The following is a 24,303-nucleotide window of genomic DNA, read 5'->3' as shown; positions in this document are numbered from 1 at the left end:
AGGACCATGATGGGAGAAGGAGGCTTTACTCGTTTGCCCTCCCTGAGGTCCTGATTGGATCCCCCCCATGCATGTTAACTTGAAAATAAAAAATAAGCACACAACTGCTAATCTGCATGTACCTAAAAGTATGTCTAGTTGAACCCTAAGTGGTGGTCGTGTCCTCCTCCTCACTCCATATTGAAGTTCATGTCTTGTCCTTTTGAAAAAGTGAAAACTCACGTCATCCCTTATCCTAAAGCAAGCGTTGCCCTATAAAATCTTTGTCTAGTTAAAATGAAGGGGCCTTAGCTCAATGGTCATGATTTGTGTACAGAAATTTCTGGGGCTAGGAAAAAGACCCTGTCTAAATTCTGGAGAGTTCCTGTAAACAAAAATGAGTCAGATGAACTGTTTGATGCGCCGGAAGGCTGCTTCGGGCTAGTGTCAGCATAGCGTCAGCATAGTGTTGGGAGAAAAGGTACTCTGTTGCTGTGAAGAAACCATGATCTGCACAAGCCTTAAGGCCTATCATTGGAAGAAGTAAAGGTTGTATAGAAGATATGCACCGTTTTGGATGTAGTGAGAGGGGAATGAGGCAGGCTGCATGCTTAACATTGCATCCCTTTTCTGTCATATTGCCGCCTTCTACTTTCTCTTTGAGACCTATAATGTCCACAAGTTTCTAGAAAGATGCAAGCAGCTCTCCAAGGAATATAAAATATATAAACGCTCAAGTGCTTTGTCATTCTGTAGAATGAGAATCGAGCCAGTGAAAGCGAAATCAAGAATTACAGTTGTGAACAGAAAGAGAATTTGCCACCGTGTACTGAAGACTTGTTTCCCCAGCAGGATGGGGAGAAGGTAAGAGATGGTCATGCTGGCTGAGGATCAAAACAATTTCAGCTGGAATGGAGCTGCATGAAACAGCACACCCGGAACAACATAAAACCACAGCAGCTGGAAATTGAATTGTATCTGCAGATGCAAATTGGCTGCAGGATGTGTTTAAGGTTCTGGTTGTAACTTCATGAAAAATGGAATTAGTCTAGGCTTAATATATCTGTAATGTTTACCAAACCTCATACACTTTCTTTTAGCACAGAATATATAGTCTTAGTTTATTTTTAACAATTCTTTGGTAGCTGGGTTACTTCTTGTGTAGCATCTTTTTCTGTTAATACTGATATGCAAGAATCTTTAGCTGAGCTGTTTGTGTGGAGTGAACCATTAAGTCTGTCTTGTGTCTGTAGTTTTGCTAAAATGGGGCACAGTCCACTGAGAACACTTCCTGTGCAAATCCCCATTTTAAAAAAAAGAGAAATTGGTATCCTCTTGCTTAGTGATCACATGTATTAATTCTGATACAAGAGAGAAGTTTTGATTTCTGTGTCTATTATTTTTGGGCAAGTCACTAAAACCAATACTTTCTCTTTCCTCCCTGCTCACACCTCTTTTTTTTTTTTTTTTTAAATGGGGAGTGGTGCTTGGTATGATTGGACTCGTGTTGAAAGTGTATATCCTCTGTTGGAAAATACTAAGCAGATGCACAAGACTTCTCTAGGAAAAACTGTGTGCTATATTTGGAGTGGGTGGATGAAGAAAAGTGGAGTAGCATCCTGTTTCTAGTCTCAGTCCTTTTTAACATCTGTGAGGAGCACACTATGGCTACAATCATGTGCACATCGTGGCTGCTAAAATTGAAGTGAATGGGATTTTTAAACCATTTCTGCCCAACATTGCATATATGCAACAGGGATCAAATGTGTACACCTGTGGGCTGGGCAGAAATGGGTTAAAGCAGTCTTAACTGCTCAGGATTACAGCCTGTGCTCTTATGTATCTGCATAACTCATTTCCATGTTCCCCCTTCCCCACTGTCACGTTCCTGGGGGTTCCCAGTACCACATTGTCCCCTTTCATTTAATCAGTTGAGGTATGTTTAAACTCTACTCTCACTCTTTGAAAATTTAAATTCCCTTGAAAACAGCAGAGCTTCTCATAGTGAATTTAGGAGCTCCCTAGATCTGCAGTCAGTCCTTCCCTGTCCTTTGATTTTGTCTGTTTCCTATATCATTTGACAAGTGAACCGGTGTGAATGTTACCTTAACTTTCAATGATGATGCTCAATTCTTGTGCGCCTTTGATTTATTTGGGGAATTATGGAAGGGAGGTACACGTGTAAAGAATCAAATGCTCATAACTTTGGAGTTATCCATATGTGATAGCCTGACTTCTGGAGAGCTATCAGTAACTTCCTAGTCCTCCTTGTGCAAATTGCTGCACTCCCAAGTGACTGTTCTGAAACCTCAGCTGGTAACTTCTTAGTTTGTTGGAAGCTCCTTCACCAATAAAAGGTGAGCTCATTAAAACCAAACACATGGCACTCAAAAGCAATTTCCTTCTTTGTTCCCTTTTCTACAGCTAAATGAATGGTTTGAATAAAAGGCCTCTTCCTGCTGATTTGAAAGAGTGAAGAACTATAAAGTTTATAGGCATTCTTGTGGCTTTTCTCCCTATGGTGACTAAGCGCTTGCTTGATGAGCATGAGGAGCATGTGCAAGAAACCCAAATGGGAGGCAAGGATGGGTAGGGGGTGGGGGAGAGTGTCAGCTCTTGTCTCCCAAAATGTGTACACCAGCTATCCAGGCTGGATAACAGGGGGTGGGCCAAAACATCTCCTAAGCCTAACAAGGAGTGAATTTGCATGCAAATGAAGGATGCACAGAAAGCACTGCTCCCACCGCACACCTCTTGTCACAGTGAGGCCTTGGGATACCCAAGTACCTTTTCCACCTGATTTCATGGATGCTGTAGAATGTGTTGTGGAATGCTTGCAATTACCTGTTCCTCAAATGACCAGTGTTATCCCAGCTTAATGTGCTTGGTTACTAATTCACACAGTTCAGTCATTTGGAATGGGGCTTCCAATTGTTACTGTAAATTGGCAAGATGCTGCTGTTAAGCTTATTATGGTGTATTAGTTCCTTAGCGTGAACCAGTCTTAAGCTGTATTTTATTTAATAGAACAGACACCACAGGGGAAAATAGCACTTGGTGTTCTGAATCTGGCACACCTTACTTATAATTGCCCTGTATATGAACCTACACTTAAAAGGAACTGTCTATAAAGGTTGGCTATATTGCTGAGTGGAGGCTGGCAAAGGGGCTCAGTCCATTGAAGGCTCAGGTCTCCATGTAGACCTTTCTCAACTGAATGGGTATCTGGTATCTATTGTATTTTCTGAATGAAAGAGACTTTGCCCTAGAGCTGGCACTTCCTCCTGATTAGGAAACTTTCATGTGTGGGGAAAAAATAAATATACAAGATACAATAAAACAAAATTTCAATAATGCAAATCAAGAAATAACCATAGCAATGTTAGGAACAGCAACCTAGTACACTTTTTGGGGGGACAATAAACCCACTGTTAACAATGGGGAAAAACAGTGATCTGTAGCCTGTCTAGTAAGCATGCATACCTGCTTCACTGAACTTCTGAAGTACCTTGGTGGTATGGTAACTGCTGGGACTGCTGTGTGACCAGAAGCTAAAGGTGAACAACTCTCCATCTAATTGGAATAGTTGCTTAATAAGTTTTCAAATGGTTAACACATAGTCGGTTGTGTGAGTTCTCCTTGTGGAGGTTGTTTGATGGAAGGTGATTAAAGCAAGTGGATACTGCCCATTGCCAAAGAACTGAATGCAGGGTAGCCATCTGAGGGCTGGCATCTCTGATGCCAGTTAACCCCCAAGTCGATGTTCGACGCCTTTGTTACCTCAAATTTCCATTTTAAAACTCCAGCCAATATTCAAATACAGGTTTTATTTTTAGTTTTTTAGGCCACTTTGTCCTGGGAATGTATTTATAATTCTTCTAACATACCAGCTTTAAACTTGTTGGAATGTCCTACAGGTTGGGAATCTCCTCCCCCCCCCTCCCGCTTTCATCCATAGCAGATAATTTTTCAGTGCAGGAGGGGAAAGGGGCGTGAGTGGGTCTGTTCAGAACTTGAGAGCAGTTCTAATTAGTTGACTTAAAATGCAAGGGTGGAAGAGGCAGCCTTATTCCAGTGTTTCTGGACTAGATAATTGTAATAATTGGGAGTCATCATATCATATATTAGTTCAGTGTGTCTCAAAAGTTTGTAGATATGCATTTTTCTTACTTTAGTGACATAGTAGTTGAGGCAAATGTAACAACCCATGCTGGTGTTAAACTTTCGAGGTCAGCAACATTCACATTTTTAAATAATTCTTGGTGGGTAAAATGGCATCTCCAGCATTTTTTTAAAGCTTCACAACTGAATTAAATAAAATGACCCCGCATTGTAAGCATGAGTGAAACATGGGTCCTAAAGATTTGGAGACTAAGATTACCAGGAACAAGCAAGGAATCTCAGGTTGCTTAAGGGGAGAAATTAGTCCGGCATTCAGATTTTAGCTATAGGTCAAGAGTCCTATCTTTGGAATACAGCAAGTTCTCAGAAGCATCTTTTTATGTAGTATCTTCTTGGAAGCTTGTTGCCTGTTACCACTGGCACAATGGCCTCCATCTAGATCAGGGGTGTCCAAACATTTTGGCAGGAGCGCCACATAATCTCTCTCACTGTGGGGGGGGGGGGTGAATAAATTTACATGAGTGAATATGTTAGAGATGGAACTTGTATGAATGAAGGTCTTGCAGTAGCTCAAGGCCTATAAAAGGCCTTGCACAAAGCAAGGCCAGCCTTTTCTTCACTGCAACTGCTACATCACAGATATGAAACAAGCAGTGAGGGAACCCTTGTCCCACAGATCACGTGAGAGGTTGAACAGTCGCCCTCATGCTGAGAGCAGTTGCGCTGGGCCAACACAGGCTCCAGCAAGTCTCTGGAAGGCCGGAGTCTCATTGGAAACTGAAGGCTCCCTGCAGGCTGGCTTGGGAGTCCTTGAGGGCCACAAGTGGCCCCCGGGCCAGGGTTTGAACACCCCTGATCTACATAATTTAGTGCTGCAGGCTATCATCTAAACAATTTATTGTTTGGAGAGCTGCTCTGAGAGTTAGATGTGATTTGGATTGGTTAATAAACTTTCTAGAATCAGACTTGGATCCAGCAGTGATGGCACTGAGATGACTTGGCAGTGGCAAAACACTTGAACCAGATAACTATGGTAGTTCATATTCTATGACAGTGAGAAGCTTTAGGGAAGAAGGGTTCTGTGTGTTGTCTTGAATTGACAATAGAAGAGTACAACCCAAAGGCTTATAAGAACAGGGGGCTATAACTTGAATGTGGCCTTCTTGGCATCTGATCACATTCTGCTTTGCTTTTACACAAGGTATCAGTCTGTTGCTTATCTGCGTGATTGTCTTAAACAAAAAGCCCCATCTACAGCTTGCACAGAAATGGTGTGTTTAAGCAGACAGGTCCAGATCTCTGGGTAGCTGTGTAGCAAGAGGCTGACGGCATATAATTTTTCCTGCAGGTTTCCATAAGTGATGGTCTGAACTCTGATTTCTGTGAAGACAATACCAGTAAGTTTTTTTTTTTTCCTACTAAAGAAGGAATAGATGCATACATGTTGATTAGTGTTGGTGCCTATTTTCCTTGGTTACTGAGTTCAGGTAAATAGCTATTCTGACTTCTGAAACTACAGGTTGTGGAGGCAGCATCAGGCCTCCTAATTAATCAGAGGTATGCTGTCAAAAGCATTTCTGTGTGTTTTTCTAATGACTTTTCTTTGTACTTCTAGTGTGCATGCATCCTTCCAGCCATATGGGAAACTGGGTGGTAGAACTTCTGCTGTTCTGCAGAAGGGTGTGGTGGTTGGGAGGTTAGGTGCTGCAGGATAGCATGGGTGAGAGTCTCTGTATGTGGAAAAGAAATTAGATGAACTGTAGAACTTGTGAGACTAATATGATCTTGGAAAAGAACTATAAGAATTGTAAGAAATGAAGATTAATACAGATATATTCCTTTTATGCTGTCTTTCAATCTGAGTTAACATAAATGGAACATGAGTTAACCCATGATCTAGATCAGGGATGTCAAACCTGTTTCACAATAGCATTTCTGGCACCAACTGAGGATCAGAAGTGATGGCATTGAGCAGGAAGTCATGTCATTAAGCAGATGATGGCAGAAATAAATACTTGGTTCTCCAGTGGGATCTCCATGTTCGGGTTAGTCTTCCAGTTGGGTAGCTCCTCCCTCTCAGGTGGGCAGGCCAGAGTTCAGAACTTCCTGAGGGGCTGCCTAGACCCCCCCAGTCTGGCCTTAGCCTTTCGGCAAGCAGGACAGATTTGGGTCAGCTCTGCTGACCCCCCACTGGAGAATACGAAGGGCTCTCCTTTTTGTATTTCTCTGGAGTATCTTTGCCACCCCTGAAAGAAACTGTGTTGGCAGTGGCAATCTGTTTCTCTACCCACTCCTTACAGCTTTCTTGCAGTCTCTTTAAAAAAACAGGAAGTTTGGGACACACTGGGAGCTTCCAGCATGACCGACAGTTCCTGTTCTGTTGAAAGAGATTGTTCATGAAGGAGTGAGATAAATGGCTGTGTGTTTCTTTCCAGGTTTTTTGGGGGGAGATTGTGGTAGCAAGTTGGTTAGACCATCTTGGTTAGCAGGATTTAAAGGTGTGACCTTGGATACCGATCTTTTACCAAACCTTTTACACCTATCGCATCAAATTGATTTCACTTTTAGAGAACATAGAAGAGAGCAAGAGTAAAGAGTAAACTGCAATTTTGCAGGCACAGATCTAAGTGGCCTGTGTAACACAGGTTGGGAAGGAAGTTAGGATCCGGCCTGTGCTGCCATAGCCTATCCTGGGCCCCATCTACCTCCTGGTCTGTCCTCCCCTGCCCAAAAAGTCCCCTATGGGATCAATGGGGTTAGGTGCACAGGGGACCCGGGGGGGGGGGAAGGGGTACTTTACTTGCCATCAGAAGAATTCAGCAGAGATGCTCAGGAAGCCAGCAGAGTGCAGCAGGAAGTGCCTAAAGATATCTGAATGCTGCAGGGACCTTCAGAATGGCACCTGCAACCAGCACAGACCCCTTTAAAATGACTGGCAGCAGCTTCCACTGGCCATTTTAAAGGGGTCAGTGCTAGTCGCAGGTGTGGTTCCGAAGGTCCCTGCAAGGTCCCGGCAACCAAGATCTATGTAGATCTCTGCATAGCAGATAATAACAGAGGCGTGGATAATGAGAGAAGGTGGCAATTCTGCCCCTTGCAGATAAGCAAATTCACAGATAGTTTGTGTATAAAAAGAACTGACTGTATTTTAGCAATATGAGAGAGAAGTACCAACGTCCATATGTACCACAGTACCATATGTCTTGAAACTGGAATCTAATGAGTATATGCTGATGGATCTCACAAGGCATTTTCCCAGTTGTACTGTATCAGATTATTCTGATTTCAGTGCACTGTTGACAAGCAAGTCACCTTTAGGACTTGATGTTGGGAAGGTACTTTCAAATGTTGCAGAATATAGAATATCTTCAGGGATTTGGTCCAGGAATGCAAACGTATTCCTCCTGCAACCTGGTGGCAAGGTCTTTGCACAACACAGCCTCTGACTCCTCTTGCTTCTCACCTTCTTCAGATTCTTCCATCTTCTGCAGCATGTCAAAGAATCTGGTCTATGTTTGGAAACACTCACACTAAATCAAGAAATAAACTGACATGTGAAAGGGTAGAGAAGCTTGTTTCAATCCGGGCAAACCTTCAGTTTTTAGAAGTCCATAATAACTGTGATAATGACAGGTACAACAGAGTAGCTGCAGAAGCAGAGACTGGCAGCACAATCCTGAGCTGCCCGGGGTGCCCAGCTTCGGCAGCACCGAGAACGGCTGCTGCTAGATCCTGCGCACCTTGGGCTACTGCAGGCGGTGCCTCGGGTAAGGGAAGCAGCCCTGCAATGGGACTACTCACTTTACTGCCAACCAAAAGGTTGGCAGTAAGGTAAAGCCATTTATGTAGGGCGCCAAGCCCTCCACGAACAGATAGGATCCGGTGGAGTGGAACTCCATGGACCCACCTCCCTGCTCCCTCCCCCCAGCATGCCTCCCACCTCCCCATCACGCCTTGCCCCTGCCCTCTCTCCACCTCCGCCGGCCTCCCCCGTCCCCGGAATGCCTCCTCCCCACCCCCTTCCCTGCCCCTGCTTACCGTGCCGCAGCTTGGCAGTCCGTGAGACTGCTGAGCGGTGAAGGCTCGGCACCCGCCTCGCACTGACCCAGCACCAGTCTAGCGGCACGAAACCACAGCACCAAGCCCAGGATTGGGCTCTGAGACCGATACTGCTAATTACACCTCAGAAAATGATTCTGAATAAATGTCATGCCCTTTCATTGAAACTTAGTCCCACTCTCTACTATACATTTCCCCCCTCTTGAATTCTTTTTATGAGAATGGGTTTTTAAATTTTTATTTAATATTGTGGAGAGGAAATATGAATAATTGTTACTTCTGGATTTTTAAAAATTGATTTGTGGAGGTTTTTTGTCTGTTCCATATAAACTAGTAAACAGTTCAGGAGATTGTTGCTCCATTTGTTACAGTTACAAATAAGTATTATTAAAAAGTAAATTCTGTTGTAATAATTGTTTGGATACACTGTATTTTTAATATGCTAGTTGTGATAATTTTATGCCAAGTCAGATTGTCCATAGTCATATTTTTATGTTCCAAAAGTAACAGAATGACTTTCAATCTGGAAAAGAAAACAAAGTGCTAATGTAGCATTTTTTCAATTTTTCCAAAAATTTCCTTTTTTTCCAGAAAAAAGTGGAAAAAAACCTGGGTTTTTTCTGAGCTTCAGAATTTCCGGAAATTTTCCATCTCTAATTGTTGCTATGTTACTTTTTTAACTAGACAATTCCTGCCATTTTTTGCAGCCATAAAAGTCCCCCAGGGATACTTCATGTGGGCACGTGTTCCCTTTGACCCAATGGCTATCTGATGAGATGTTTGAAATCCTGTTCTTAGTTATCTAAAGGTGTATCACTTGTGAAAAAGTACTATATCTGAAGTAGCTAATACTACTGTTTTTGTGATGCTTGTATTTTTGTTTTTCCATTCTCTAATGAGATGTAATATCTTGCGCCATGTTCGCTAATTTAGTTGCAGGCTCTTCAGTCCAGCATATGAACTTACAGCCTCTTGAGTTTTAAATGAGGGATGCTAATCACATGTCTTCTGCCATTCTAGATGGATTAAGCTTCCAGAAAGAAGTGGAAGTCTCAAGGTCTGCCAAACATAGTCCTGATTCGAAGGCATCTAGTCAGACAGATTCTTCTCCACCCAAAGCTGTAAAGGTACAGTATACCCTTTTTTCTTAGCTTGTACAATACAGAAGCAAAGCTAACGCTAAATAGTCATTGGCATAAGGAGCTACAGTGGCATCTTTATAGCTCCTGTAGCTTCCATCATAGTTGGTGTTTGCTGTTAACTGTGGCACTAACTTACTATATACCTTTTGAGCAATCCATTAAACCTTGTTTTCCTTTTGAATGTTTTTTATTCAAAAAAATATTTTTTTAAAATATAAAACCTTGTTTTTCTCTTCTGACTGTACAGAGTTTCTACTTTGTAGATAAGGCTATATGTCATAGAATTAGAGGAAGTCTGTTATATGTACCCTAATTGTCAGCAGACTTATTACTAATAAGTTATTAGGTAGAACAGGAATATGGCTTTCATCCTAGGAACTTCTTGGTGCACCAGTACATGTTACAAATAGCTATTTGTCTCTTCCAGCTTCTGCTTCCTGCTCCTGGTTCCTAATCTCTACTCCTGCCTCCCTCTTAATGTGAGCTCAACTCTTTGCTTTCTTGCCTGTTTTCCTTCTTTTTTATTAATTGGTCTTCACCCTTCTTATTGTAGATGCTATTCATAGTATGCTTGGAAAGAAAGCTTTCTCTCATATCCCCAAACCCTTTGCATAGATGTAATGTGGGTGGGGGCTGTGTGTTGCTGCTGCAAATGTTAATATCGTGCATCATAAGTGTCTGGAGCCCAGATGGGGTTAGGAAAACCAGTTTTCAATAGCCAAGCAAGTTTCGTGTGTCGGCTCTTTCTGTCATTAGAGTGGGTCTGTCTTCTAAGCTTCCTATATTCTGTTGAGATGTCACTGTTTATCCACAGGACATGGGCTTTCAAGATCATAGCTAGCTGTTCTTCCCGGGGGGAGGGGGGCGGGGGGAGGCAGAGAGAGAGAGAGGAAAAAAAGATGCCATCACCAAAACAGTTTATCTGTTGGAAGAAACAGTACTGGTTCAGGTGGCAGTGTTTGTTGCCTAGGCCATCTTAGATGCCTAAGGCATGTCATCCATCCACAATAAATCTATTAATTGTATAGCTGCCATTAGCTCTTTTTTATTTTGCCTGGGGCACACAGTCTGGTTGCCAAGCATACTGTATACTTAAAAGATTTAATTTATGGGATTAGGTAACTCATCTGTCACCTTTAGAACATCAGGTCTATACTTTGAAGCTCTTTCAACAGAAGTAGCTCTTTTAAAAAAGCAAGGATTTAACTCCTGGCTTGAAGGTAGAACATGTAATAAAAGCTGTGACAGTTTGGTTCATCAGACTTGTTTATTGGACTGTGAGCAGCCTTACCCTTGCCTCCTCTCCCACCTTCTCATGCTTGTTTGAATCCTCAGGCTTGCATTTTGTGTTGGGGTGAAGATGGCTCTTGCTGCTCTCAAGGGATTAAAGCTTTCTGGAAGCACCTTCATTTTCATTCCACATGTATCTTTGAAGTGTGGGCAAGTTGGAGGAGGAATCTTGCTGGAGGAGGAAGCAGAAGTCATCTGTGAATTCTGCTGACTGACTGGCCCCCTGAGATGTCAGCAAGAAACCTTCTCCATCATGATCCTTGGGACATTTCTTTAAGCTGATGAATGTACTGTATAAGTGTCAATGTGGCATTTAATAAAGGGACTGCCCATCTGAAGCACAGATTGGGGGTGGTGAAGAAAACGTACAGCGCAATCCTAAGCTGCACTTGGGTCAGCACAAGTCCCTTGCGCCAGCCCAGGAGGGTTGCAAAGTGCCATAAAGAACATTTGTGCCTCCTCACAAGTGAGACGTGCCAATGCACAGAGGTGCGCTGGCACATGGAGGTTGAATCCAACCTCTGTGGTGCCTTGTGCTGCGAGCGTTGCGTTGGTCTAGCTGGGCCAATGCAAGGCTCTGGGGTGGGTGGAGAGGAGGCAGGAGGGAGGCGTACCTTGGTGGGCGATGGGCGGGTGGGGAGCGGGAGACAGGGCTGGGATCCAGCAGTGGGATCTGGATCCCAATCCTTGTTCCTGGAGAGTTTGGAGCAGCTTGAAGCTGCTGTGCTGTCCTCAGACTTGCACCACCTCCTGAGGTGGTGTAGGTCCAAGAAGACACGTAGGGCCCAGGGCACCTTACCCAGAGGTAAGAGAAAGTTTCCCCTTGTCTCTGGCTGAGCTGATTCTGGCCTCTATCCTGAACTGGATGCCATGGCATCCTGAAGGTAAGGGAATGTTTGTTCCCATACCTTGGGGCTTGTTATGATATATGCCCCAGGCCTATAGTGAATTTGCAGGCTGGATAGAGCAAGGCTAGGCCCTGATGTCTTGGTCTGCATACTTGTAGTGTAGCCCAGGTGCATCATGGGATTGGCTGATGCAACAGGGCATAGCAGGGATGATGCAATACCATGTCACCAGACAATGAGTCATGCAGTCACCAGATCGTAGCCCGCCTCTCATTGGCCAGTACCAATATATATTGCAGCGTGTGCAAGCTGCTTTGTGGGAGATGTTATGTGGAGTGTCTGCGGGAAGCTACGTTGGTGATCTGAGTGTTAAGAAAAGTGCTATCTTTGCTGTTTGCTTGCTGAGCTGCCTTTGCACTGTAAATATTGTGTATATCTCCAAGTAAAGGACATCTGGTGGTGGAGCACTGCCGTGTCTGTGCCTCGTTATTTACCGGGAGTATCTGCCTGACCTTGAGTCTCTGGAGCTGTGGTGTCAGCTGCGTACTGCAATAGGGCTGCATTGCAGCTGCACCAGTACTAGAAAGTTGGATAGGATTGGGCCCTAAATCTCTTTACTTTAGACTTTGGAGTGCTTTTGCTGATCTTGCTTCTTTCATTTTCCACCATGTCTACTGGCTTTCTATAGAGAAACTGAAAAAGGATACACATTGGGTTGGTGCCACTGCATAGAGATATCTAAACTGTTGCCTTTTTCCTGTTTCCTAATTACTTGTTAGTTTTGGGCTACCTCTAAGAATTTTTGAGCAGAGAATATGAGCTACTTTTGGTGGGTTCGTTGGGATTTTGTTAACTATCTTCATTGTTTTCGCCAGTCTAGCTTAGCTGGGAAGGATTAGTAGGATTGTTCCTCCCAACTTAAAGAATCTAATGTGTATTAGCTTTAGAGGGAGGTTTATCTTGGGATTGACCTTCAGGGCCACTGAAAGAAAAATGTTCGGAAAGTGCATCAGTCTTGCAGGGATCCCACTAACCCACTCTTCTTTAATTAGAAGTTCCAGCTGCCACCCAAGGAAACATGTGTTGCATGCAAGAAGACAGTATACTCAATGGAACGTCTGTTTGCCAACCAGCAAGTGTACCATATCAGCTGCTTCCGCTGTTCTTACTGCAATAGCAAACTAACGTAAGTCTGATACAGGTCAATGAAAGTAGGTCGCTGTGGAAGACATGTTCTGTTATGCTACAATGCATTGCAAAAAGTCAACTGGGAATGTTCTTGGCTGATCAATGTGTACTACATTGGATGCAGCTGCATATGCCTTATTACTAACAAATTAGTAATAAGCTGCTGTGGGAATCTTTAGGAATGGTGGGAAAGGACTATTTATACACTGCATAATTAGCTTATGGAATTCATTGATATAAGATGTGATACTGACCCCAGTCTATATGACTTTAAAAAAGGATTAGACTGATTCAGGGATAGGTATTATGGCTAATAGACTAGTAGTCCAAGGAAAATGATGAGGAAAATGGAGTGGAGACTGTCATGGCAATCTCGGCAGCAATTACCTATCTTGCTACAAGGCAGCTTGCCTACCATTGTGCAATATTCACATCATGGTAATATCTGCATTGCCTTTTGGAGAAAAAGGCTGCTTATTTCAGTGGTCAAGTGACAGCAGGGATAGGTCTCTGCACAACTAATACTAAGGATTAATCTCCACCACTCCCTGTTCAAATCTCTAATGGAAGGTAGCCCAGATGCCCCTTTGCATAGTAGGGTTTCATTTTTTCTGAAGTCAGACTCTTCTCTAGAGGCGGACAGTACTTTTTTAGAGTTGAAAGTGGTTTGAGAGAGGCTTCAACATTGTCTCTTCTGATCTAACAGGTTTTTGAAAACATACAAAAACTTGTTTATCATAGACAAAAAAAGAATGAGTGTACACTCAGAGGATCTTCCAAATGGTCTTCATGTCTAGGGGTGGTGGTGGTTGTTTCATCCGTAACCTCTGGCATTGGTAGAGTGGAAATGTAGAAAACTGACCATCATCCTATCGGTATTATCGCTGCAGTTTGTCTGTTTGATGTGGACAGTATAGTTGTAAAGAGTCCTACCTTCAAAATACTGGAATAATACTGTTATGAATGCAAAATCCACTTTGTGGTGGTTGTATAAATTTCTTCATTAGTGTTTATCATCTCATCTTTGAAATGGGAATGAATCACTTAAAAGTTCTTTGAATTGTCAAATTTAATATCATGTGACAGAACATGCCACCAGGACACTGCACCTTCCTTGAGTTTAATATATTTAAAAAAAGAAATAGTTGCTTTTGTATAACTGGTGAAATTTTCCTGTTTGAACTCCTATGCGATTAATGCGACTAGGCTTATACAATTTCTTTTGTTTTCCCCAGTTTAGGAAAGTAGGCCACTGCAGGTCTTGCCATTCAGGAATTGATTTTCTTACAACCTGGCCCTGCAGTTGCCCTATATTGCACATTAGCCCAAATACTCTGTGTGGTTATTAATCTTGTCTTGTTGGGTTATTAGATGTGCTAATGATTCACTATATTTTTGGCTTTTTTTTGTGCAGTCTTGGAACGTATGCATGTCTACATGGGAACATCTACTGCAAGCCTCACTATAACCAGCTCTTTAAATCCAAAGGCAACTATGATGAAGGCTTTGGACACAAGCCACATAAGGAATTGTGGGTAAGCAAAACTGAGAATGAAGAATCCCAGGAGAAACCATCCTATACTGGAAATGCAGTAGTTGGTCCTCAAAGTTCGGGTGTAGAGGATGCTCCAATTGCAAAAGTTGGAGTTCTAGCAGCTAGCATGGAAGCTAAAGCTGCTGGTATGCTTGAAAAGGAAGAGAAGCCTACAGAAACAAAAAAACTGAAGATTGCCTGGCCACCTCCTTCTGAACAAGGCAGTCAAGGGAATGTCTTGGAAGAAGAGATTAAAGTGTTTAAGCCAAAGTGGCCACCAGAGGATGAAGTCCCTAAGCCAGATCACCAGGACGAAGTGGATCAAGATCTCAAAAAACTGCGAAGGACATCTTCGCTGAAAGAAAGGAGTCGACCATTTACTGTGGCTGCCTCATTTAGAACCATGTCTGTTAAGAGCCATAGAACTGAACGTCCATCTCCTGCCAAGGCTGAGAGGAGTGCAGTCAAGCAAAGTGACAAACCAGTAAAGGAAGCAGTGGTGGAGGAAAAGAATCCTGTGGAACAAAATGAGGCAGCTGGGAATGGCACTGCTCCCAATGCTGTTGGGGAAAGTGAAGAGGTAGACCAGGGAAAGCAGGAAGTAAGAGGTGAAGAGAACTTAATTGAGAATGGCCGTCAGAGATCTGCTGACACTGATGAGGAAGAAAAAGAAACTGCTTCGGGAGATTCCATATCTCTAGACAAAGAAGCATCATTCCGCATGTCACCTGTCTCAAATTTAACAACTGAAAAGGAATTTTCCATTAGTCCAAATCACAAATCCCAAGATGTTGGGTATTTTGAGGGTGAAGATCTAGAAGATTTGACAGTGGAAGAGCAGATCAAGAGGAACAGATACTATGATGAAGAAGAAGATGGAGAATAAATGGACTTTTCATTAGAGAGCATTACAGGGTGCTGGGCCTTAAATTGGTGTGTTTAGTGTTTGTTTTTCCTAAAGTGGCTGTTCTTTATAAAACTGATACTGTACTGCAGGTTGACAAATAAGGGAACTATAAAGACTTATACAGATTCACATTACAGGCACTCCTTTCTGGAAAACCTTATGTAAGTTGATTTTTACATGAGTTGGAATCCCTGTTCCAGTTCATACAGCAGCAAAGCAAAGAAGGGAGTGAGAGTGAGTGAAAGGAGTGAGATACAGGGACACATATTGCTGCTGTTCCTGCTGCTACTACAGCAAGCCCCCACCTTATGTAAGTACATTCAGCATCAGCACTATAGGTAGATGGGGAGGATGGCTCTTGCCACCTCCCTCCAGAATGCTGTGGGCAGAACCAGCCTCCTATCTACCCTTTCTTCCAAATAGGCCCTTTAAAGAAAGGAGTAAACGGAGAACACACTGGGATTTATTTAAATCTCTTGAAAGATTTAAATCTTTCTTTAAAGAGCTCATGCTGAAGAAGGGATGAGATCTGGAGAAAGGAACTGTATTCCAGTCTGTGCCAGTCTTGTGTAAGCTGGGACCTGCTGTATATAGGAACATTCATTAGAAACCTGCAAAAATGTAATTGATTCTGTGAAAGTGGAATAGTATGCAGAAAACTGTGGGAATAGCTACTATCTCCATGAAGCAAGACTGTCCATTCTGGAGAACTACCTTCTGTACCCTGGTCACTTATGCCCTCTTATCTCTTCTGCTTTGGTAATTCAGCTGAACTGGAAGAGTGAAGGCTTTTTGAGATACACCACTACTACCATTGCCCATAACAGTACTACTGCAGTGTTTAGAGACCAGTTCCAACGGGGGTTGGGGACCACTTTAAATGGCGACTGCACTTTAATATGTGTAAAGGCACAACTGATACTTTTTTAAATAGTGAAAACACTGTCTTTTAGATAGGTGTCCAATAACTACGGTATCTTAACTATGCAGTCCGCAGTATGATTTTAGAGGAAGTGTGACTGTTTTTACTTGGCAATAATAGGGAGAGAACCTTCTTTGCACTTTGCTCTTTCTGAATACAAGTCTTGTTGTAGAATGGGACCCAGGTAAATCTGAGCCTACTGGCTGGCCAGTGAAATAGTGTCTTTCATACTTGGGCTACCAACATGTCATTTTTAAATATTTCCAAGAGTAGTGCTGAATGAAGGACTGTATAGAGGGTAAAGCTTCTGCCTGCAGGGTATTGCTAGTTACATTCCACATTTGTCTTCCTGAATAATAATTTATATTTGAACCTTTCATTTTCCTTTCTGACTCTCAGCTGCAAACAATTCAAGTTATATGTACCAAACTGCCAGATTTAAGAACTGACATGAAAGATGCTGCATAAAATATCTACAGAGAAAAAACAGACACTACAGTGGAATTTTCTTGGGACCAAATCTTAGCATTGTGTGTTTAGTGCTTTTCAACTTGACTGCATGTATTTTATAAATCTTAGTATTCTCAGCTGGGTAAAGGGGTTTATTTCAATAGTTTTTAATCTTTTGTAATGTATTCATTTAAATTAGCTCTAACTATATTAGAGTTGTAAAATATCCTGCTTTCTTATCAATCTTGCTAAGTATGAGACATTTTTATTCAATAAAGGCTTTGTCATAATCTTTTTTGTTTGCAATATTTGAAAGGTGAGAATGTGCTGAAAAGATGCTGGTGTGTAGTTTAAAACCAGTAGGTGGCACTGTTGTGCTTATTGGCACTGAAGAGACATGGCTCTTAGCATAAACTGAAGTTATCACAAAACCAGAACCAGAAAACCAACACATACTAGTAGTACTTCACTAGCAGCTTCTTAAGCTTACACACATTTGGATGATCTGAAATGCAGACCACTCAACTATGAAAGAACAGTTTGGTAAAATGCACTAGGAGAGGATCTTACTTGCTTACTGTCAATGTATCTTTTTGAAAGTGTATGAGAAGCCAACAGCTGTGAGCACCCAGCTCATGACCAATCTTATGTTGGTGTACTTGGTTTCCTACTTGACTGAATAATACTTAAAATAACATTTGCACATTAAAAATTTCATATAGGATACCATCTAACAGTGTGACCACCCCTCTTGGAGTGACCTTTGAAATTCAACATCTGTCAGGATGGCTATCTATTAACAACCATATGTTATTGGCATTTAGAGCGTAGGGGTGTGAAATTGTGTAATTACAACAGTTTCAACTGAATTAGGGGGAAACACTTCCAGTACACTGGGCTGTATGCATCACCTCAGAGCTAAACCTGGATTGGCAGAGTTGATCAGATAATGGACTAGAGAACAGTCCTCCATCCTTACAGCAGAACAGCAGTTTCTTCCAGATGGTGAGCAAAGGAATTAATTTTGGAATGTGACTTAAATGTCAAGTGCTCGAGAAATGTCAAGGAATTACATGCTTAGGATCCTGTTTTTGCTGAACTCCGTCTAAATAGCACTGGAGTGTAATACATTAGGAACGTTATCAGGGATATCCAGTGGCTAAGTATATTAGCATTTTAAAGTGTCTGGTCTCTGTCATGTATTGCAGATGAGAGAAGGCGATGAAACTAGGAACATAAACTGAAGCACTTGCCAAACCCAGAGCACTGGTAAGGGTGTGCTGGACCTAGCTAATTATCTAGAACGTATGTTGCTCCTGAGTTCAGCAGGTTAAAACCTCTGAGGTACTCTGTGGGATGTCATCTGACTTCTTGGTTTGTTTCAAATCCTATCCTTGTTACTACAGGCTTTTATAAAATCCTAAGAACTAGTTGACATTAAATCTTGGGGATTACAGTGCTAGAAAAAGGCCAACTCACACTGATAGCACTACCCACACAGGTAACCTCTCTTGACCTCACTGGTACCGTGACCTAAACTAATTACTTTAACACCCACATAAGTGCAAAAACAGAGGTTTATATGGCAGGGTGGCACTGTATCAAACCAAAATCACATATGAAATGGTTTTGTTGCAGGTGAAATGCAAGAGTTTCCAAATACCATCTCTTGATACAAATTATTTCTCATGTAGCTCCTAAATATCCAACTGGCTTAGTTCACACCCTTTGTTCTCTTAAAGGAGAAATTGTTTGGTCTTAACACTGTCACTTGAATAACTATAAATTCTGTGTTTAAATCCTTGGTTTGACCCCACTTGATTATATTCCCCAACCCTCAATTCTTGATTATATTGCTTAGCAGTTTTTGACTCTTTCTGAAATGTTCAAAGTGCTTCAGATACAATATCTCAGTCCTTACTATAGCCTTATGGTGGGCCAATATTAAACCCAATATTGCAAATGGAAAGATGCTGTAAAACTGGCTTGCTTTAGCCATTTCTGTCCAATGTTGCAGATATGCAACAGGGACCAAATTTGTACACTTGTGGGTTGGGCAAAAATGGGTTGACAGTGCAATGTCTACTCAGATGTAAGTGTCATTGGGCACAATACGACCTAATCTCAAGAAATGGTATAGAACTGCAGTCTTAATCACCTCCTACTGCATTCATTGCAGAGGGGAGATTTGAGCTCTGACCGTGCTTTTTTGCAGCTCGGTCTGTTAATCCCCTAGCTCCTAGTCATGAAGTGATTTAGTTGAAAATTGAGCATTCAAATTTTTCTGTTTTAAAAGCACAATTCTTTCAAACTATACTTAATATTTTTTTCACAAGACTGACTGTACTAATTTGAAAAGGAAAGCATTCCACTGATATAGTAATGATCCACCATTCCTCAAAAAGATGGTTATCTGAAATGGGTGAAGATGGTAGAAATTGTTAAAGCTGCCAAAAGGAATGGAAGCAGCAGCAGAATGGCATGACAACTGATCTCTGGTTATCAAAAAATGAAATTCTATAGTAGTGACTGCTGGAGGAATGTTTCCCAGTTTGAAGAGACACTTTGCCAACAGTCTGCGGCAAAGAGGCAAAGAAGGAAGGCCCATAGCCAGGGAGACAGACCAGGGACAGACTGCACTTGCTCCCGGTGTGGAAGGGATTGTCACTCCCGGATTGGCCTTTTCAGCCACACTAGACGCTGTGCCAGAACCACCTTTCAGAGCGCGATACCATAGTCTTTCGAGACTGAAGGTTGCCAATACTAAGCAAACTATAGCTTCAGGATTTGAAGGCAAGAACAATGACTACATGAAAACTGGAGTATATGTGTTCTATCTCTAAACCTTGAAACAACAAGGCTTACTCATAAATAGATGATCATCTTTTTTACAAATTGTTGGAAAGCGAGCCCTAGCCAGTTGCAGACCTGCTCTTCCATAATAGTTTAACTCTGCTTTTGTGCGTATGTCCTGATTTGGCTAAGATGCCTGAATTGTAGCTTTTCATGACACTGAATGATGCCAGAAATTTGCTATTAAGAACATAAGAAGAGCCCTGCTGGATCAGGCCAAAGGCCCATCTAGTCCAGCTTCCTGTATCTCACAGTGGCCAACCAAATGCCCCAGGGAGCACACAAGACAAAGAAAACAATCTGCGCCCTGGTGCCCTCCCCTGCATCTGGCAATCAGAGGCAGCCTGCCTCTAAAACCAAGAGCTTGCACATAACAGGTTGAGCCTCATTATTCACTTGGGTTCTGTACCAAGCACTCATGTGATGGCAAAAAAAACCCAAAAAACACTATAGCAAATCAATTTAAAAAACAAAGTTGCTTAGCTCCAGCGATTTAAAAACAGCCTTTGTGATGTAAGATAAGAGTCATTAAGAAGACAATCCATCAATCCCTCCTCCTCCAAGCACTTACAAAGGGGTTTCACTCAGTCCCTCCCTTCACCAATGCAAAGTGATCACCTTTCTTTTACACAGGGGGAAGGGAGAGGTCTGCTGGAGAGAGAAGGATTGATGGATTGTCAGCCAGCTGTGCGCGCCTGCTCTCTCTCTCTCTCTCTCTCATTAGGGAGGCTATTGTTAGAGGACTGTTCAGTTTTTTAAACTGATTTTAAAGGGATGCAATTTTCCCCTTCTCCAGGGATCAGCACATTCCTTCTCATTTGCAGTGGCCATTCCTGTTGAGTCAAATTCCTGTATAAAAAATCAATGTAGAGGCTGGACCTCTACCTACTATGACTTGTAATAGTAATGAACTTTTCCTCCAGAAATTTGTCCAATCCTCTCTTAAAGGCATCCAGGCAAGATGTCATCACTATTTCCTGTGGCAAAGAGTTCCACAAACTAATTATACACTGGATAAAGAAACATTTTCTTCTGTCTGCCCTAACTCTCCCAACACTCAACTTTCATGGATGTCCCCTGATTCTGGTGTTGTGTGAGAGGGAAAAGAGCGTCTCTCTATCTACCCCGTCCATCCCCTGCATGATTTTGTATGTCTCAATCATGTTCTCCCTCAGGTGCCTCTTTTCTAGACTGAAGAGGCCCAAAAGCGGTAGCCTTTCCTCATAGGGAAGGTGCCCCAGCCCAGTAATCATTTTGGTTGCTCTCTTTTGCACCTTTTCCATCTCCACTATGTTCTTTTTGAGGTGTGGCAACCAGAACTGGACGCAATACTCCAGGTGTGGCCTTACCATTGATTTGTACAACGGCATTACAATATTAGCTGTCTTATTCTCAATGCCTTTCCTAATGATCCCAAGCATGGAATTAGCCCTTTTCACTGCTGCCACACATTGGGTCGACACTTTCATCGAGCTGTCCACAAGGACCCCAAGATATCTCTCCTGATCTGTCTCAGACAGCTCAGAACCCATAGCCTATATGTGAAGTTTTGATTCTTTGCCCCAATGTGCATGACATTACACTTACTGACATTGAAACACATCTGCCATTTTGCTGCCCAGTCACCCAGTTTGGAGAGATCCTTCTGGAGCTCTTCAGTTTCTTCTGGTCTTTGCCACTCGGAAAAGTTTGGTGTCATCTGTAAACTTGGCCACCTCACTGCTTAGCCCTGCCTCCAGGTCATTTATGAAGAGGTTGAAAAGTACAAGTCCCAGGACAGATCCTTGGGGCACTCCACTTTCCACCTCTCTCCATTGTGAAAATTGCCCATTGACACCCACTCTCTGTTTCCTGGTCTTCAACCAGTTTTCAATCCATGAGATGACCTGCCCTCTAATTCCCTGACTGGAGTTTTTTCAGTAGCCTTTGGTGAGGAACCATGTTGAATGCGTCCTGAAAGTCCAGATATATATATAATGTCCACGGGTCTCCTTTTAACTCCTCTTTCCTTCCCTCACCATCCAGAGGGCCAACTGCTTCTCTGGCGGATTTCCTGCTTCTAACATATTTGAAGAAGCTTTTATTATTCCCCTTAATGTTGCTGGCCATGCGTTCCTCATAGTCTCTCTTGGCCTCCCATATCACCTTCTTACATTTCTTTTGCCACAGTTTATGTTCCTTTTTATTCTCCTCATTAGGGCAAGACTTCCATTTACGAAAGGAAGCTTCCTTGCCCTTTATGGCCTCTCTAACTTGGCTGGTTAGCCATGCGGGCATCCTCCTGGACTTAGTCAAGCCCTTCCTCCTTTGCGGTTTACACTTCTCCTGGGCTTCTATTACTGTTGTTTTAAACAGCTTCCACACACTCTGGAGAGATTGGACCCTCTTTATTTATTCAAATTTCAAATGTAAATGTAAATTAATTCTTTTTACTCGGCCCCTGAAACAGTGTCAGGTGATGTGGCCCTCTAGCTACAAAGTTTGGGCACCGCTGGTCTAGGTGGTGATTGGACTCTCCCAGTACTTTGGCAGTATCTCCCTCTTGATCTGCCTCTTCCCTCATAATGTTCCTTGCCATCTGAGGCCTTCTTCCATCTCTCCCTCCCTAAATCTCAGCCAAGTAACACTGTTGAGAGGGCAGTGCTTGGACAGCCCAGTTATCACAGGGGCTGGATAAAGTGCTTGTGGGGGGGGGCCTATCTGGTCTGTGGGCCTTATGTCTGACAGCCGTGCCCTAGAGGATAAACTTAAATACATGTTTGAAGAATGGTGAGGAAGAGTCATAAAGAAAATACTGCATGTATATCTTGTGGCAGTATATCTTGTAGCAGAAGAAGTATAACTAGCAGTAGATAGAACTGATGGATGCTGGAATAGTAGTCTTATATAAGAATTCTAGTTTCAATGTTGAGTGAAAATGTAAGTGGGTATGGATAACAAGCTTCACATGAATTACAAATGAACATTGGTGTTGTAGTTGTCTTGGTCCTGCAGAATAAGAAATTAGTTAGGTCAGTCAGCACCTCAGTTGGGTCAATTACTTATCTCAAAGAACTGAGGAACCCTTTTTGCTAAAGAGCCTTGGGTTACATAGGATTCTTATTGTGTTAGGTGTTCAGTATGAAACCAAAGATGCATGCTCTGTAGCTGTTCACCTAGCTGCTTTTTTACCACCTAGCAGAAGCGAGCAGCAAATACCTAAATATTTAAATAGTGAAGCAATCCAATCAGGCTTGATCTGAAGGAGAGGATTCACATGGGGCAGGCATGCTACAGCCAATGTAGGAAAAAATGAGTTGCATTAAAGTAGCAAACTGTTCCTTGGTGCAGCAACTGTTACCCTGCACATGCCCGATCTCATCTGATTTCGGAAGCTAAGCAGGGTCAGGCCTGGTTAGTACTTGGATGGGAGACCGCCTGGAAATACCAGGTGCTGTAGGCTTATACCATAATCTTTCAAGACTGAAGGTTGCCAACCATTGTTCTTTGGTCAAGAACATCAAGAAACCTGTTATTAAATATTTGTGTGAGCTGTTTTACATGCAAAGTGTGGAGGAGAGGACAGATAGCTTTAAGAAGTACACTGTGAGTACAAGAACTAACCCCTGCTAATTGGGTAAGAGGCACTTTTTCAAGTGGGTACTCCTTTTTTTTAGCAGGGGGAGAGTAACTGGCCCACCTCACCCCAGCACTGTCTGTTCTAGTGGCTGTCTGCTGGCATCTTTTCCTTGGCATCTTTTTAGATTGTGAGCCCTTTTGGGACAGGAAGCCATTTAGTTATTTGATTTTTCTCTGTAAACCGCTTTGTGAACTTTTAGTTGAAAAACGGTATATAAATACTGTTAATAATAATAATAATAATAATAATAACTATTGCACCTGATGAGATAGCTGAACTCATGACTTCCCTTGACAGAATTTTTTTGATAATTCTCATAGGCCGATATTGAAGAGCTTCAAGCTGTGGTTCCCTATTGAGTGTCAGTTGATTCACGCTCCTGCAAGAGTGTGCCTCATGTCCAAATCTATTGATAAATCTGATCTGAAGCAGGATTGCCAGGTCCCTTTCATTGCAACAATCATGCTCTTCTTTGTGTGTTTTTAAAGTATAAAAGCTAGGTATGCTAAACTTTTTCTAGCTACAGTCTGCCTGTAGATTTGGAAGCCTCATCTGCTTAACAAAGTGCCAGAGCTGCAGTGCTCTGCCAGCCATTTTTAACCACTGTGCCGTGGCACACTTGTGTGCTGTGAGTGGTCCACAGGTGTGCCACAGGAATTTGGGGGAAGATCATCTATTAGTAGGGCCAATGGGTTGTGATCCCTGCACTGGCAGCACAGTGTGCCTTGTCAGTTGCCAAAAACCTGATGGTGTGCCTTGACAATTTTATTGCCTTGTCAGTGTGCCATGACATGAAAAAGATTGAAAATCGCTGTGCTATGCTATTGCAGAAAGAGGCGTGGGGCACCTGAAACATGATTACTTTTATTGTTGCATAACGTTTCTGGACTTTGCCCCACTACAACAGATCTACAGTTCTGATGAACTGTAGCCCAGCAAAGCGCCCTGATGATACAATAGTTCCTCTTGAAGGGTCCTTGGTGGTTTTTATGGAAGGGAGATAATATTGCACCTGTCAACTACAGTGATACTTCTCTCTAAGCAAATCTTGACTTTTACTGTAATGAAACAAATCTAGGCTTAAGCAGCAGAAACGCTGGGTGCTTTGTGTCTTGTCATGCTCCTCTTTCAGCCCTACTTTCTCTTTTTGTATTGTCAACGGCCGGTGTTGTAAAACAAGCTGCTGTTGAAACAAGGTGGCGGCGTCCTTGATATATGAGGCTATCCCATGCAATATGGCCAAAGGTGTGTGGCAGTTGGTTAACCATAGTTTGCATATTGCGAGCGCTGTAGCTCAGTGTTTCTCAATGGTTGTGCTCTGCCATACCACTTCACAGGGTGTGCCTGTTCGAAGTGCCACCAGAGGAGGCGATGTCATTTCCTGTTACTT

General features: G+C 42.6%; 1 protein-coding gene and 1 pseudogene across 4 annotated transcripts in view; both read left to right on the top strand.

Moving 5' to 3' along the window:
• LIMA1 (LIM domain and actin binding 1) overlaps positions 1 to 16,713 on the top strand; it is a 70,211-nt gene extending 53,498 nt beyond the window's left edge. For 3 of the 4 annotated variants that reach the window (XM_066614576.1, XM_066614577.1, XM_066614579.1), the window contains 5 exons: positions 736 to 843; positions 5,450 to 5,498; positions 9,181 to 9,287; positions 12,493 to 12,626; positions 14,043 to 16,713. In XM_066614576.1, coding sequence (XP_066470673.1) covers positions 736 to 843; positions 5,450 to 5,498; positions 9,181 to 9,287; positions 12,493 to 12,626; positions 14,043 to 15,048 — 1,404 coding nt within the window. In that variant the 3' untranslated portion in view covers positions 15,049 to 16,713. The remainder of the gene's footprint in view (positions 1 to 735; positions 844 to 5,449; positions 5,499 to 9,180; positions 9,288 to 12,492; positions 12,627 to 14,042) is intronic. The other variant, XM_066614578.1, reaches the window with a different exon arrangement.
• Positions 16,714 to 22,616: 5,903 nt separating this feature from the next.
• Positions 22,617 to 22,736, top strand: LOC136642415 (5S ribosomal RNA; annotated as a pseudogene).
• Positions 22,737 to 24,303: the final 1,567 nt, after the last annotated feature.

This window comes from Tiliqua scincoides, chromosome 2 (genome assembly GCF_035046505.1).
Source record: "Tiliqua scincoides isolate rTilSci1 chromosome 2, rTilSci1.hap2, whole genome shotgun sequence".
NCBI classification, from domain to species: Eukaryota; Metazoa; Chordata; class Lepidosauria; order Squamata; family Scincidae; genus Tiliqua; species Tiliqua scincoides.
This window is presented reverse-complemented; position numbering and strand designations above follow the sequence as displayed.